We start from the raw sequence: 18186 nt of genomic DNA, 5'->3' as shown, positions 1-18186 counted from the left end.
TTTCCAAAAAAGCAAATCTTCTTAAGACCAACTGAAACTGTCATCTTGTGCATTTGAAATTCTGATTTTGAAAAGTCACAATTTTATGTTTTCTATTTGGTTCCTTCAACGCTTTCAGTTAACCTTCAAGTCATCCATCATGAAGAAAGGCATTGAGAGCAAATATGTCCCTCACTAGCTGGCTCAAGCCACCCCATATCAAGGAAACTGGTTATAGTCTGGGGACTTTTTGTTCTGGAAGGAAAACAGACTCTCGCTCAGGACCAGGGAACCCAGTTAATCATTTACAGAAAAGTACAACCCTTACTTCATACATTACCGTCTATCCTTCTTAAAGCTTCATTTTTTGAAAAAGAAGATTAAAATAGCCTGTAAATTATTTCAACTTATGGCCTAATTCTAGTAGGAAACCAAGCTATAACGAATAAAGGTGCAGTGCCTTTAAAATGACAAAACAGAACAAATACAAACACAGGCTGAAGTTAAAGATTCCCTGGAAAAATCACTTTATTTGATGAAATATGTATGAAGCCACATCATCTATCTGCTTGTCAGACAGTTTCTCTACCTAGTCACTCAAACAGGGCACATGTGCGTTAAGAGGACAGATTTCACAGCTTCAGTTTGTTCTGTTATTTTTAGATGAGCAAACAAAACGGAAGATCTCTGAAGAAGAGGGCTCAAGACTTTCTGCTCAAATGGAGCTTTTTTGGTGCCCGTGTAATGCATAATCTTACCTTGAACAACGCATCAAGTTTTGGTATCCAGTGTGCTTTACAATGATTGGGTTCTGAATAATTTCACTCACTCCCAAGTTGTCCATTTTCAACAGCTTGCTACTTATCTTTTCCTTCTCAAAACACATCTGAGTACCACGTTAAGAATGGTAGTTAGGAGCTATCTTTGGGAACCAGACGTCCTGTAGTATTAGTTCCTAACACTGTTTCTCTGATTGAAGCATTACCTAAACCAGTCTGAGGAATGTTCTTTATATAAAGCATAGGTGTTTGAGGAGATGATGCAAATAAAAACAGTTTAATCTACATAAATCTGGAGTAGAAATGCTTGCCTAGATTTTCTGCATAAAACAAGCAAATAAAAAACAACAGTTGAAACATTCTCCTGGGGAACTAGTCGAGCATGGCCACAGTTTATGTCTTTCCTGGATACCCATATAGCTGCACTTGAAGAACCAGTGTGTAACTTGGAAGGCACAGGCACCTAAGTTTTTGAACTGACTTAACCTGATCTCTAAACTCATAATGAAATTAGACCACAATTAGACTAATTTCACTTTTTCAAAAATTGCATATCTACTTTTCCCTGAACTTTCAGAACTTGCTAATTCCAAATTACAATACTAACCTTATACACATGGAATTGCATTTTAAGAACGTTTCATAATACTAAAAAGGCTAGGGTCAACTAAGGTTTCATTTAGGATTTGATGGAATTAAAGTCGGATAATGGGTTGAAAAGTCAACAAGAAGCAAATTATTAAATTTAGTTTTAAAATTTTATAATTTGATTTAATAATTAGAGCACCTTTTCTTATATTTCAAGTTTCTTAAAATGCAGAGCACCAACGCCCAACTTTAGCATGAACAAAAATTTTTGTTAGGAAATCCATTGAACAGTTCAAAAAAGGTTAGACTTTTCAGTCCACCTTTTGCATGAAAATGACTCATTTGCTTTTATTTTTAAATCAAATATGGTTCAGGCCGGAGAGACACCTTATTTGATAAAATTTTCAGACAATGTTGGCCATCGTCTAATTATTTAGTACAAAGTAAACAGGAATCAAGCAGAAGAGAGCTCATTCTCTCTTAGTTAAAGCTTATCATGCTCCGGTGTATGTATGGCCTCTTAAAGCATAAAGCCTGTCTCACTTTCATCTGAATTTTCCTTTGATGTAATTAGTGGCCAAAGGGCTGGCAGGACAGTACACACAGGGAGCTGGGCAGGAGGTACACAGAAAGATTAGAGACCCAAGTTAAGCATGTTGGTCTTAGCAGGTCATTGAAAGTCCAACACGTATTTGTTTGTTTCAGTTGTTCCTTGTAAAGGGCAGTGAGATGGTCACAAAGATAACATTTCTCCCTTTTCCTTTTCTTTCCCCTTCCCCTCTTTTCTCCTGTACATGCCCCCTTTTCTGTATACTAGGTTCTTTCCATTTGATTCGGATGCTTCTGGATGAGTACATTCTTTTGGCCATGGAGACTCAATTTAATAATGACAAAGAGCAGGAACTACAGAATTTATTGGACAAGTATATGAAGAACTCGGGTAACCGAAACAGCCATTATACTTTTCATAGCTCTTTGTTTAGGTCTAAGTTTAAGAATCTGCAGGTTCTTAATCTGTGGGTTCAGAGAAGTCTCAGTTTTCCTCCATACTCAGGACCACTAGTATCATTTCTGAATACTGACGGGGAGCACCCTTTCCCCTCCATTTAGACACAGCACTGAAAGTTCCTCAATGGAATCTGGCAATTTATACAACTTATGTTCTTAATTTCTGAGACTTTCATTAAAGTTAAAGAAAATTCTGCCATAAAATGCCCACAAATCATTGTAATTTAAGGCAACACATGTAGAAACACAAGAGTTTAGTGAAAAAGAGGTTAGCCCATTTTTGTTAAGAAGCCTGCATTCTGAAGACTGTTTAGCCCAGAGTGGCTTGTTCAGTGCCCTTCAAAATGCACCTACCCACAAATACTCAACTAATAAACCCAGCACCACCACTAACCACCAAAGCCTCCAGCCTGTTTCCTATGGAAAATATTATACAAGAGTTTCCAGATTTATTACTCAAACAAGAGCCACATTCAGTGTCTTTTGCTTGGGCTTGTCAATAAGGAGTATCACACAATCTCATCTGTCACAATCTTTCCAGACGCGAGTAAAGCTGCCTTCACAGCTTCCCCAAGCTCCTGCTTTCTGGCCAACCGAAATAAGGGCAGCTCACTTTCTAGTGACACTGTGAAGAACGAAAGTCATGTGGAAACATCCTATGTCCCTCTGCCTTCCAGCCAGCCTGGAGCTGTACACTCTGCTCTGCACCCATTCCCAGCTGAGAACAGTGAGAACATGCCACTCCAAGGTATGTGGGGCAGCAATAAAGAACACCTTAATAGCCTTTCCAGCACATCGCCGAAGACCCATCCCTTCATTTCTCTCAACACTGCCAACTCCCAGGAATGCCACGGAGAAAACTCTATTAGCTGATTAAAAACTATTTTAAAATTAAGGGTCTATATTTATGATTTTTGCCATTAGCATTCATACTTATACCATTACAAATGTAGCTATTACACATACAGATGGTGACTCATATCAAGTATGACTAGGCCTTTTCATTTAATAGAAGAACATATCTTAGATATGCATAAAGTCCCTAAGATACTTTGAAGATAAAATGTGAACAGCTTTCCAGGAGTGGTGGCACACATCTGAAAGCCCAGCACTCAGGAGACTGAGGTAAGAAGGTCATGAGTTTAATCCAGGCTGGGTTGGATAGCAAAACTCTGCCATTAAAAACTGCATTACTGGATGCAGAATTGGCTTAGTGGTTAAGAGCAATTGTTCTTATAAAGGACCCTGGTTTGATTCTCAGCACCTACATGGAGGCTCACCACCTCCTCAAGCATCAAGTATGCATGTGGTAGTACATGCAGACAAAACACTCATACAAAAAAATAACAACAACAAAAAGAAATTTTAGAATAGGGTTGCTTATTTGATTTAGGCTTTAGTGAGATTTCTCTTCCAGCCACTTTAGGATAACGATGCAAAAATTTTGTGCTTTTCAGCAAAATAAATTTTCAGTGATTTGAATGAAATGTCAGAGTTTATTTTAAATAAAGTTTCGGCTCATGGACTGTTACAAAAGTTCCATTTTATAGCTTAATTTTTTGAGCATACAGAATGTTAAAACAAGAGGGGGCTTATGATGCTGTGGCTTAACTATATTAATTGAAAGCCACAGACTCAGGGAGTAGAAGATGTTAGTGAATTCTCACTCACCAGTGGTATTAGTGTGCTGTGTTCAGCTGATTGTGAAACAGTGGGCATTGTGATGTTAGTGCATTTTTCTATTACTGAAGGTCAAATCATTATTCATTCATTTTGGGTTTTATTATGGTACAGTGTGGGTATCACACTACAGGTAGGAAGGGAACTTCCTACCTGTGAGTTCTTTTTTAATTGAAGTATTTTCATACAATATATCTTGATCATGTTCTTTCCTTTCTTTACACCCCCTAACTCCTCTCAGCTCCTCCCAGCTCCTCCCCATCCTCCCAAATATCCCCCACCCCCTATTCTATGATTGTGAATTCGCATGCATACATCTTCTCCAGTTATTTACATGAGGGAAGCACTACTTAGTTGGAACAAAGGGTACGTTAATAAATAATTTGAATACTTTTAAAGACATGATCCCGTCTACTTATTATGCCACAAATACAATGGTCTCACTCTTTTTTCCAGGTCAAATAGAGCTTTCACAAAGTACTGGCCATCTGATGACACCACCTATTTCTCCAGCCATAGCAAGCAGAGGAAGTGTTATTAACCAAGGGCCAATGGCAGGCAGACCCCCGAGTGTGGGCACAGTCCTCTCAGCTTCAACACACTGCTCAACATATGCAGAACCAATTTATCCTACACTCCCTCCAGCCAACCACGACTTTTATGGGACCAACTCTAACTATCAGACTGTGTTTAGGGGACAGTCTCACCCTGCATCAAGCCTCTATGCTCACCGTGCAGAGCATGGGAGGTGCATGGCCTGGACTGAACAGCATCTTTCTAGAGACTTCTTTGGTGGCAGTTGTGCTGGGTCTCCATATAATTCCAGGCCACCTTCCAGTTATACATCATCTCCCCACACACAAGAGTCACACAGCATGCAGTTTTTGAACACAGGAAGCTTCAGTTTTCTTAGTAATGCAGGAGCTGGCAGCTGCCAAGGATCAACACTGCCTTCTAATTCTCCTAATGGTATGTAACTTTTAAAGATGTTTTTGGCCTTTGAGGAGGGAGCAAAGCAAGATCTGACACTGAGTTTCACCTCTGCTGAGCATCATAAATTCAGTAAAAAATATAAAAATCATAGAATCTTAGCTACTTGTAGAGTGTATCTGCCACACTCAAACATACTTCTTAATTCTTGGGGCTTTATTAAAGTTTTTTATACATGATTTTTAAAAAGTCAAACCTTAGCCGGGCAGTGGTGGTGCATGCCTTTAGTCCCAGCACTTGGGAGGCAGAGGCAAGTGGATTTCTGAGTTCGAGGCCAGCCTGGTCTACAGAGTGAGTTCCAGGACAACCAGGGCTATACAGAGAAACCCTGTCTCGAAAAACCAGAAAAAAAAAAACCCAAAGCTTATGCTAGATACAGTCAAAAAAGACTATTCTGTCCTTTGAAAATATTTTCAATGAAGATTATGTATTCCAGAGAATTAACAGTATATTTTAAAGATTGGATCTAAAATCAATATTATCTATTTATTTAAAAATAAGAAAACAAAAGACCTGAAGTTAAGGAGATTGAAAGACTGTTTGATTTATTAAAAGACTTTCTCCTAAGTGTAGTCCTGCATATCTTCAGGAACATGATTCTGTAGGTAGAAATTTTGTTTGAGAAATATTATGATTTACAGGACCAGCAGTGCTTGTATCTTTCTTCATAGGTATGCTTTATAAATTTAGATATGGATTATGAAAGACATATAGTCAGTTTCAAAATGAATAATATGCTAATTACCTTTTAACTAAAAACTATCATAGTAAACCATACTATGTATTACATACTAAAGCATAAGTTCAAGTCTCAAGCTAATAAAAATCTTACTATTAGATATGTTTAGGACTACACCCAGCTATGTTGTTTCTTTTGAGTTTCCTGGAGTGATTCAGTAGCAAGCAAATAGAATATTCACAACCTGTTCCATTCTAGGATACTATGGAAACAATGTAAACTACTCAGAGGCACATAGACTCGGATCGATGGTGAACCAACATGTTTCAGTCATCAGCAGTGTTCGCTCCCTGCCTCCCTACAGTGATATCCATGATCCACTTAACATTTTAGATGATAGCAGCCGGAAGCAGAGTAACTCATTTTATGCAGACACATCCTCTCCTGTTGCATGTCGGACTCCTGTAGTAGGTAAATTGTTTTCATACTCATTGAAAGTGTTTTAAGAAGTGATGAACTTTAGCTATGCAAAACAACCTGGCCAGGATCACGGAGGGTGGATGTTCAGTGAACTTGGCATGCATGGTCCTAAGGTAATTTTATCATTATTTTATGTTATGTTATGTTATGTTATGTTATGTTTTTGTGTTTGAGTAAAGAATAAATTTCCATTTCTCATTCTTTGAAATGATTAGTACACACCTACTTTACGATCTGTTATTTCTTCCAGAAATAATAACATATTTAGTATGTATAAAAATTGTAGCACAGCTTGTCAAAGGCACTTGAAATGATAGTGAACTTTCTGAAAAGAAAAATAATACATTTTCCTCACTTTCTTATGATCATCATTAGACTCATTAGGAAGTGGCAAGAATGATCTTTGGACCCCATAATCACCATTAGCACCCCATATCACTCTGGGTGTTTACAATAATGAACAAAAATCCTGGTGGCAGCTAGTATTTTCTCAATCTTTTGTAAACTGAGATTGAATATCCTTGTAGAAACTGTTGCTATCCTTTATTGTTATATATAACATATAATTCAAGTCAACATGAGCAAGTCAGTTGCCTGCCAGGAAGTCTTCTAGCTGTTCCTTCCAATTTTAGCCTCATCTATAAAGACCCTAAATGCACCACCGAGTTGGGTGCACAGAAGAAACTTAACAAGTCAATGATTGATGGACTAGTCCAAATAAATTTAGGGGCTTCAGGTATGGCTCCAGCAGCAGAACACTTACTTTCCTGTCATGTATAAAACCCAAGGTTTGAGATCTAGCACCAAGATAACAACCTTAAATATATACATACATTTAGTCTACTTTAATTAATAAGTTATTTCTCATACGTATTGAACCCAAAGCAATGTATACATTTAGTTTGGAAAACTAATAATGAAGTATCACTGAGAAAGTATGCATCTATAACGTATCAAAAAAAAGTGTGGATGTTTATATGAGACACCTGAAATCTTCAATGGAATTCATTTTTGCATTAGTGTAAGTGAAGGGCGCATGACATGCAATAGAAGCACTGAGAAGATGAAATAAATTCCATCTCTCATCACTCAGTGTACTTTTCCAATAATTCAATAGGAAGTACTTCTTCCCTTCCTGTGGCCATCACAAGTGCATCCTGAGCAGTCTAGTAGCTCATCTCCTGCTATCTGCTAATAGTCATTGCTTCTAGGTTACTCTAATGAAGCAGAAAATTCCACTTCAGGAAGTGTCCTCACCATCAGACTAAAATGTAGCGTGTTGCTATTGTTACTATTAGTTCTGTTTACTTGTAGAGATAATGGAAGCTTTGATGGAACATGGCTTGGAAGTATGGTGGATTCTAAGCTTTAGCTGTCAGAGATGGCTAATGAGCAGATTGCAAACTGGGCATTCTGTCCTCATTAGTAGCAAGCCTGATCCTTAGAGACAGAGAGCACATTGCCATGACAAGAGAATGGATCAACCATTCAAGAAGTAGACTTCTTGGACATTTTAAGGAAGGTTTTTAGAGCAACTATATGTCAGATCCTGGGTATGAGGATACTGAGGTAATCAGGACACAGTTTCTTCTTGGAGAAAATTTATGTTTTAGAAGGGGGAGAGCAAGGCAATGAATATACAAATGAATACATTACAAAGATAATTTCATAAGAAAGATAACGACTACATGCTTTCTCTCATATGTGAAACTTGCATATATACATGTATGTATGTGTGTGTGTGTGTGTGAGTGGGGGGGGCGAGAGAGATGCATTTATATGTGTGTATGCATGTAGGTCATGAAGGATCATGAGAAAGGAGGAAGAGCTTTTTTTTTTAATAACTTATTTTTTCTCAAATCGTAATTCATTCACACAGGGGTTATAAACACAGAAAGGCAGGATGTGGGGAAGGGAATGACACTGGAGTGTGGGTGATCAGGGGGAATACAAATATCATCAGATCCAGGTATCGGCTGGGTGAAGGACTATGACTCTGCCTATGACTCGCTTGTCCTTATCTAAGTTGGTATTATCTGCCAAGGCTACCTATTTACAAGGTCTATGATTACTCAGGCTGGTAAATTTCCACAAAAGCTGCCTGTTTACATTAGCTTATAGCCATCTGTTTCAATGTTTTTCCACTGAGACCCAAGACTTGGGGTTAGTATACATATATGACAGGCCTATTGCTGATTTTAGGCCTATGGCTGATTTTAGGCCTTCAGTGGGTAAGCAGGGCTGCCCCTGACATCTCCTCCCTTCTCTAAGTATAGAAGGGCTGTGGCAATTCTAAACTTGGGAAGGCGGGGATAGAGGCCTGACCTCCAGTATTTGAAGGGGATCTAGACATGGAAAATACATAGTAATGGATTGCATGTGATGGAATTAATTGGGGAAGGAGGAACCAGTTGGAGAGAGATCAGAGTAATGGGAAGGTCAGTGGGGGATGGGAACAAATCACAACAAGTATAAAGACTATATGTAGTGAGTATAGCATATATGTATATGCTATGATAAAGCCCATTACTTGAAACACTCACCTAAAACAGTTTATTAAAAGATAATTTAAAGTTTTTTGAAGTATGTAAAGTGGTGACTGGCAAAGTGGGAGCAGGCAGATACCAGGTATGGAATCCTGAGGCAGAGACATTTGAATTGAGAGCTGGGAAATCGAGAAACATTGAAAATCAGATGAAGAAAATCTAGACAGAAGAAACAGTCATTACAGAGCCTCTGAATTCAGGGAGGAAATGGCAAATTTCAGTGAGCAGAAAGAAAAATCAATGAGTCTTGAGAAGCTAAACATATGAGAGAGTAGAGCAGAATAAATTTCAAGTCAGTTTGTGGTTTGTGTAGAATTTTGTGAATCACAGCAAGAAGACTAGATTTTATTCCTAGAGTCTAAGTCATGGTCATGTGATAGAAGAGTAGAAAGTGCTTTATATATCAGCATGCTCTTTCTAGCTCTTCTCCAAAGGGTGAGAGACTGAGGCTGCTATATGGGTCTAGGGAGGGATGGTGATTGGAGGTGCAGACAGGAGATAGAGGTAGTGAAGACATATTTTAGTGACAGAATGTAATACAATAGTAAGTGTTTTCTCTGTGAAAATAAGTAGAAATAATACACAGGATAACAACAAGTGGGAAAATCAAAGAAAATATTTTTGTTCTGGTGAATCATGTACACTTGCATTTAAAACAGCTTATATATGCTAGATGCAAAAAAAATAAAAGGTTCAAAGTGAGTGGCATTTGTGGAATTCAGAATACATCAATTTGTTTTTATTTGCTTTAATTGTTTGTGTTTTCCCTTGTAGCTTCCAACTTGCAAGCCCAGATTCCCTCATCTTCATCCCAGTGTATGTATGGAATCTCCAATCAGTATCCAGTACAAGATAATCTGGATACCAATGGAGCAAGCAACAGAGAAATGGTGTCATCTTTACCACCCATCAACACTGTGTTTATGGGGACAGCAGCTGGAGGCACTTAAATGAACAATGTAGAATGCAGGTGAAACTCAAACACTCTGCTGCATTGATGTCATAATCCACCCCCAGCTGCCACGAGAGAAGAAAAGGTTGAAGGTGCAGTGGCTGAATGTTATTTTCAGGTCACTGCTATGCTGGACAACTCCATTAGTAAATGGAGATACTTATATTGCACACAAATAGGCTAAAATGTACAGTCATTATTGATCATAATTTAAAATACTATCAAATGAAGCCAATGGAAATTTAAATATGCAGACACTACAAAGATGTAATATTACATTTTCTAACTTATTGAAAAATCTCTATTTTCCCTCATCTTTGGTTTCTGAAAGAAGAAAAGTATATTCAATACCTTCACAATATCTTTAATTTATAATCATTGTTTACTATCACCTATTTGACCAAAGTCAAATGTCTAAGTTCTACCTCCTGTAGAAATGTTTACAAGGTCAAGACTTTATAGTATGTAGCCTATATCCAAGTGACTTGTCCTTCTATTCCTGTGTGATGATTTCTGTTACATGATTACATGTAACATGTTAGCATGATGATTTCTGTTACATAGCAGTGTTCCAATTCTATGTGTCTAAACAGAAATAATAAACACTTTTCTTCTTTATTTAAAATGATAAGAGGAAATAAAAAAGAATGTACAGAAACATTTTCAAAGCTGTGATTGCTTTTGGGATTGATACTGTTTCTGAAGAATGTGGAGACTTCAGGCTAAAGTACTATGGATATGAAATGAAAGAATAAATAAAGCTTGCTGCTTAAGACTCTATAATTCAAGAGTATTTGTATATCAGACTCCTGACTGTAAATGTTAATAAATTAGGTTTAGACTGTTTAATTTTTCTTGTTTGTTTTTTAAAAAGCAGTTGTTTATTGAGTACTTTTCATATAAATTGGAAAGGAATAATGGATAATAATGGATAAGGTATAATCTGGATGCAAAGGCTGGTTCAGATTGAATTACATCTAAGTTAACGCAACTGACAGCACCATCTATTTACACCTGTTTATTTTTCTTTTCCATATGTTGTGGTCTATTCTAAAAGACTTCCATTAACTATACAAGAATCTCTTAGTAGCATACACTATGATATAACAAACAAGCCAAGAAAGTTTGCAGTATTAGCAAATCATGAGAAATATGAAATGAAGTGTTCTATTCCTTTGACTAATAATTTGTTAGGACTACAAAAAGGATGAAACTATAGGCTTGGAATGCAATAACATCATTAAGGAGCATTTGAACACAATTCTTGAGAGTTAGGAACCAACATTTCAAGGCATATTTAGCATTGTCAGATGCTATGTTATATAACATGGGAAATACAAAAATGAAGGTGGTATCTGCCATACCATGAAGCATCCTTGTATGGAGAAAAAAGAGTGGGTGATAATAAATTAAAGCTTAAAGATTTGAGGATAAAGAACTTGCTTTGAATAAATGATATTCCAGGAGCATGTAGCAGCTCGATATGGAGAGAGGCAGGCTGGCTAAGGGAGTCTTTAACCTGAGGATTGTTTGGAAGACTATTTCATGTAATTGCCCAGCAGGTGAGTATAGAAGGAGATATAGGAGATGCATGAACATACTTTCAGACAATGTAGTGTATGGTTGTTCTTTAGGCTTATTTGCCAGGTATCAAGTAGCTAACCAAGAAGTGTACATAAACCTAAAAAATAGTGAAAAGCATCTCTGTCTTCATGTGCTCTTGACTGATGTTGACTTCAAGAAGAAACATGTGACTAACTTTCCCTTTGTTCCAGAGAATGGACTTGGAGTTTATGTTGTTACATGAGTGACAGTATTTCCCAATCCTGACTATTGGTATTTATACAAGATGGTTCTGCTTTATATAACTATTCTTACTGTATAAAATTTAATTTAAAGTCACTGGTCCTCAAATACTAAGTTCTAATAGAACTGACTTCACATGTCCTATTTTCAAATGCCTCTAGATAGGCAGTGTAAGCCCTGCATGATTCAAAGAAGAGATGCTTTGAATCTTGCCTGGAAGGAGATCATAAGATGGCATACTACCCTTGGCTACTCATCATTTAAGATGATGAGAGCTCTTTCATAGATCTAAATCTAGATGCTCAAGATATTTTGCAACATATTTTTATTAATTTTAAATAAAACTTAAGGATCTTGTGTGATCTTCAAGTGGACTTTGTGCAACTTGTGTAGTATTCATCACAAAGAAGTAGTCATTCAAGATATTGCTTACATGAAATTAAGACTATAAATCCAAGGTTTTGTTTTTTAATGACTTGCATATATCTTGATTTTTAGGATTTTTCTTTTCAAATTGTACATGTTTGTGGCTACTGTTAAAGACAGGTAAAACGTTCCAATTGATTCAGTGAACACCTTAAGATAAATTAAAGATCAAGAACAAGCATCGAAACTGCTAAAATCCAGTCTTTAACACTAAATCACAGATCATAATGGATGTGGTTTATTTTCCTTTCTCCAGGTAGTTTTCTACTAGGGAAAACAGAGATTTCTCAAGTTATTTGCACCCAGCATTTTCTAATGAGTACTTTTGTACTTTAAAGACAAATTCCAATGACAATTATGATGCCAAAAACTCAATTCTTTTCCTGCTTTAAGAGAGGAGAACCCTGGAGATGTTTAAAGCCTCACCCAATGAGAGCTATGTACCCAATGAGAGCTATGAAAATATGGTTGCCATGTTATGTTAAAAGTGGCATGTACACTAATAACTAGTGCTAGGAGTAAGGCTGTGTATATATGGCAATGTGTGGGATAGATTTACACATGAAAGAACAGTCTCACTTCAAAAAGGGGAACACTTCTATGGATGAATAAAAAAGTAGACTGGTGGGCTATGAGATAACTGCCCCTCAAATCTTGCTTACTAGAAGATTTCTATATTAGACAAGACCCTAACCAGGTCAATAATCTCCTTAGAAAAGGACATTCTAACAACACAGTGCCAAGAAACAAGCAGGTGGAGATGGAAGGTCTGGGGAAAAGCTAAGTTGTGAGAGGGGCTCCAGTGAGTACCTCCCATGAGATGCTGACAAGACAGGTCTCCAGACATGCAACAGAGCTATGAAAGAGCATTGACGTCATTCTGACCAGTATGATGTAATAGCTGGATCTCTTGGACCCATGGCATTGCCCAACCTGAAGCCCTTGTTGGATGCAGTGTCTGGTCAGCTGTCTGGTCATACAGTTGCCTTGGTGATACATTCAGTCCACTACAGTGTATAAGTCCTTTACAAATAAAGTTGGTTAGCAGTGAAATTTAGGCAGATGCATCATTTCAAATGGAATCTGTCTCATACAATCTAGATTGATAGGATAAACATAAATGCTCCTATATTTTTTCTTAGTTTGATTCTTAACTGTAACACACAGAAAAAGATGAACACTGAAGGTGTTAAAGGGATGCCAAATGAAAAGTTCTCTTTACAACACACTACATCAACTTCAGTCCATCTAAGTACATATATCTGATCAAGCATATATCATTGACTTACTCATCCTAGCTGCCTTCAACTAAGTAATGGGGATTGAACTTGAGGCCGTGCATATAAGAGAAGCAAGAGCTCTGCTTCTGAGCTACATCTCTAAATGTTCTTCCAGCTTCTCGCAATATATAGTTCTTGAAAGTCAAGATAGGTAGTGCATTCTCCTTCTCTATTCCTCTAAAAAGCACAAACTAAGCAAAAGAAAGAAGTGGAAAGTAAAAGAGAAAGAGAAAACATTTGATATAAATGAATTGTGAAACTCAAATCTGAAGTTCCCAAGTTGTTGTTGTTTTAAGCAGGAAGCATATGAGAGTGATATGCTTAAGCCCCATGAAAAGGTATCTTACAGTACTTCAGTTTTTTTTAATTTAACAGAGAGATATTAGTTTCCACATAATCACCACAATAGCTCTGAGCTCTTGTTAACAAAACTGCACTATTATTGTGGCAGCAGATACATAATACAGGGTAAGTTACAGACATTACAGCAAAGACCTTATAGAGAAGTAAACAGTGTTGACTATGGCACATAGGACATTTTGTTATTTGGGTAAGATAAGAAATGATGAATATATGTGAAAGGTCATTGTTTTATTTTATTCAATTATTGAACTTTAAATTAAATCTCTAGACTTATAAATGGCAAAAAAAAAAAAAAATAAACCGATGATCTGTCTGTTCCAAAAGCACATTGACCAAATTAAAGGAAAATATTTTCATTTCCCCTTTCATTTTAGGCACAAACGGCTGAAAAACACGTTATAAGTGGACTAGGAAGAATGTGGTCACTAATTTTAAGGTATTTAATGTTTAAAGAGATTTTTACCTTGTTTGTCTTGATAAAAGCTTTTCCAGAAGTATTTCTACCCTTCAGCTATACTCCTAGATATGCTAATATTTTGAGATAGGCTTTCACTAAGTTGTTTATGTTGGTGTTTATATCATGGTCCTCTTGGCATCCTGAGTGATGGAGTATCTGGCATTCACAGTCTTGCCTAAGTAAATCTCAAAAATAATAATTTTGGCCAATGTAAGCAACTTTTAGTAAAATTATGTATTCTTTGTATGTGTGCATGTTTCTGAGATGTATCATGTGTATCTGTCTGTGTGTGTGTGTATGTGTAAAGATGCTCATGTACATGTTGAGTGTACATGTGAGAGTAGAATTTGAAGCTGTATGTCTTTTTTTGCTTTCCAATGTCATTCTTTGACTCTCTCTTTAAAACTTAGGTTCACTTATTGGCTAGACCAGCTGCCAGCAAGCTCATCTCTGCCTCTCAACACTAGGATTACAGATTCTCATCACCATCTTTTATGTGGGTTCTGGAAGTCAACCTCTGGTCCTCATGCTTCCTGGCATGTGCTAACCACATGAGCTCCCTCTCTATCCCCTATACTCTCAAATCCACAAATTCAATCTTAGAGTACTTCTCTGGAAAAACAAACCTAAATAGCAGAGAAGGAAAATAAATATTAATTCATTCAAAGGATGTCTTCTTATGTTGTTGGTATGATTTTAATCCTAAAGCTGAAGGCAATCAAAGATGAATAGGCCCAAACCAAGATCTCTCATGTAATACTGTGACTTCACATCTTTTCTTAAAATAGTTGTGGAACCTCCAAGGAGTCAGTGAATACATTTCCAAAAGTGAAAAATTAACTACTCAATATGATATCTGCTCTAAAGTAAAGAGAAACTATTCCTTTTTATTAGTCGAAAACAAGGGTGCTGTTCTTACCAATCAATAGTCACCGTGAGGGCCAGAGATTTACAGCCTTCAAGCATCTTTAAACACACTGAAGCAAATATGAGCTTTGTGGGGAGTTTGGTAATCAACATTTATCAATTTGATTTGTGTACTTTAGCTTATTAATGCTCTGCACATGACCTCTATGGAAAATAGAACTGTTTCAGGTTAGAAAGTGGCAAATCCTCTTGCTTTTGTATTTGTGTATAGGGTGATGTATTTGTGCTATTTGACACATAATGCTGTTTTTCATTTATTATTCATTGTTCAGACACCTCTATAATTCATACTATCCATTTTGACTTTCTGTTGTTTGAGGAAACTGTTAATAGTCTAGAGACTGTTCATGAAAGTGGTATTTGCTACATTTTCATGGGAAGGTGAGTAGTCACTTGCCTGGAGATTGAAGACCATCAGAGAAAGCCTTCTTCCCCCAGAAGAAGAAAGAGTTTCTGGTACAGCTGTGTTTCTAACATGTGGCCGTTCTCTGTGAAATACAAGGGCAAAGCGATTAGGAACTGAGTGGTAATTCCTAACCGGCTCCTCTCCAAGTTAGTCGGTGTGACCCTGTGTGATTCTCATGAAGCTTGTCCTGGACTTATTTCAGTTGAGAGCCAGCAAGGCTGCAGTAGGCAGCAAATTGCATCAATAAGTCATGGCCAAACCCAAAGAAAAACAGCTTTCCAAAGTCCCAGATTCATCTCTTCAATGGCACAGAAGTGAATTTCTGAGAGATAAAGCCAAAGTTGATGCAATAATATGTTTTCAGAGTAGGCCAACACATATACTACTTTATTTCTGTTAATTTTTAGTTTAGCATATAAAATAAAATATTTCATTATGGTATTTTTATATGCACCTGTCATTTATACACAACAATTTAAAACACTGTTCTGAGTTAGGGATTTCATTAGTATGTGACAAGTTAGGTAAAAACTCTTTAGGTGTTCATTTTCCTCAACAGAAAAATGAGATCACTGCGATATTTAGCACCATGTTTCATGAGATGCTAGGCTCCATTAATGCTGGTTGTTATTGCTGTTATTCTAACCTCATAGAATCAGTCAGTGCAAACTATTCCATTTTAGTAGGGAAATGGGGAAATGAAAGGGTTTATTTGGCTTACTCATTACACATCATCAAAAGAGATTTGATCATCATCAAAAAAATCAAGGCAGAAATTCAAATAAAATAGGAGCTGATACAGAAGCCATGGAGGGGAGTTGCTTACTGGCTTGTCCCCTCTTAGCTTCCTTAGCCAGTGTTGGGCCCCTAGCCCAGGGATGGCCCCAACTTACAGTGGGTTGGACCCTTCCTAATCAATTGCTAATTACAAAAATGACCCCCACAGACTTACCTACAGCTGAATCTTATGAAGCCTTCCCCGTATGATTGAGAATAGATTCTTTTCTCATAAATATATCCTGATTATTCTCCTTCCTTCACTCCTTCCAGTTCCTTCCCACCTTCTCTCCCCTCCCTACTCCCCTCCCTTATCCCCTTATTCTCGTCTACTCCTTTTCTGTCTCTTATTAGAAAAGAATAGATTTCCAAGAGACAAAAATGAAACATGACAAAACAAACTATTGTAAGACATAGCAAAAATGATTATATTGAAGTTAGACACAGCAAACAAACAAGAGGAAAATAGTCCCAAGAGCAGGCACAAGAGTCAGAAACACACTTGTTCTCAAAGTGAAGAGCTTCATAGAAATACTAAGCTAATAGATATATGTATGTAGAGGAACTGGTGTAGACCCATGAAGGACCTGCGCTTCTGCTTCACTCTTCATGATCTCATGTGTTCCTTGCTTACTTGATTCAGAGAGCCATATTCTCCTAGTGTCCTCTGTCCCTTCTGACTCTTGCAATCTTTCCACAACCTCTTGGGTAAGATTCTGAGCTCTGAGGGGAGGGATTGATGGACACTTCCTGTTTAGATTCTTCCTTTCTGTATAATGTCTGGCTATACAATTCTGCATCTGTTACCATCTGTTGATAGTGGGAGCCTCTCTGACGATGACTTAATAGGAGTAGTAGTGTTTGATTTTACCCTAGGTCTCTGAGCTATGTAGTCTTTGGTTGTTGGTTACCCTAGCAGTGTTGTGAATGAGTTCCTTCTCTTGGAATAGGCCTTAAGTCAAATCAGACATTGGTTGGCTACTCCCACAAGTTCTGTGCCACCATTGCCCTAGAATATTTTGCATGCAGGACATATTTTAAGTCTAAAGTTTTGTGGCTAGATTGGTGTCCACATTTCTCTTTCAGTACCTTACAGAGTACCTTCCCACACAAAAGCGACCAGAACATAGGAGTGAAGGCTCCATGTATGCAACAGCTCCACTTGTCTGTGATCAGTGAGTTGTATGGATATTGTCCTGGGAAATGGGGCCACGTGGTCAGTTTGAGGGGAACAACCCTTGTCTTTAGGTTAGGGTTGTTTGGAGAATTTAGTGGGACCGTCTTGGCCATTAACTCAACTGAATGCAACCCAGTCCCATCACTGGAAGTCTTGCCTGGCTACAAGGGATGTCCACTGACTAGCGTCACATTCATAGATTCTAGGAAGTTTCCACTGCACTATATTTCCACAACACTCCCCAAATGCCCCCTCATTTTTACCTGTCTCACCCTGTACTCACTCAACCACACTTCCCCGACAAACATTATCCCTCATGCCTGCAGCTCCACCAGCTCCTACCCCATCCAGAAAATCTATGCTATTTTTCATTCTAAGGGAAATCCATGCACCTCCCCCATCTCTTCCTCTTCAGCTAATGTCTCTGGGTCTGTGGATTACAGCATGGCTATCATTTATTTAATGGCTAGTATCCACTTATCAGTAAATACATGTCATATTTGTCTCTCTGGACTTGGGATGATTTTTCTCTAGTTCCTTCTATTTGCCAGAGAACATCATAATTTTTTAAAAGCTGAGTAATACTTCATTCATTGTGTAATGTACATTTTGTTCATCCCTTCTGTTGGGGGTATAATAATCTAGATTATTTTTAATTTCTGGATATTGTGAATAAAGCCCCAGTAAACATGGTTGATTGAGCAAGTGTCTTTGTGGTAGGATGCAGTCTTTTGGGTACATACCAAATAATGCTATAGCTGAGTCTTAACGTAAATCAATTCTCAATTTTCTGAGGAACTGCCATACTGACTTCTATAGTGACTTGTACACTAATAGATTTTATCTGTTGTTTGTACTCCCACCAGCAATGTAAGAGTTCTCCCCC

General features: G+C 37.5%; 1 protein-coding gene across 1 annotated transcript in view; it reads left to right on the top strand.

Moving 5' to 3' along the window:
- The window catches only part of Rfx6 (regulatory factor X6), a 46560-nt gene extending 36881 nt beyond the window's left edge, over positions 1-9679 (top strand). Inside the window, exons 14-19 of the mRNA XM_028772619.1 lie at positions 643-760; positions 2164-2286; positions 2896-3102; positions 4491-5003; positions 5962-6174; positions 9504-9679. Coding sequence (XP_028628452.1) covers positions 643-760; positions 2164-2286; positions 2896-3102; positions 4491-5003; positions 5962-6174; positions 9504-9679 — 1350 coding nt within the window. The remainder of the gene's footprint in view (positions 1-642; positions 761-2163; positions 2287-2895; positions 3103-4490; positions 5004-5961; positions 6175-9503) is intronic.
- The last annotated feature ends 8507 nt before the right edge of the window (positions 9680-18186 follow it).

This window comes from Grammomys surdaster, unplaced genomic scaffold (genome assembly GCF_004785775.1).
Source record: "Grammomys surdaster isolate TR1022 unplaced genomic scaffold, NIH_TR_1.0 215, whole genome shotgun sequence".
In the NCBI taxonomy this organism is placed as follows: Eukaryota; Metazoa; Chordata; class Mammalia; order Rodentia; family Muridae; genus Grammomys; species Grammomys surdaster.
Note: the sequence above shows the minus strand (reverse complement) of the source record. Positions and strands in the feature narration are given on the sequence as shown.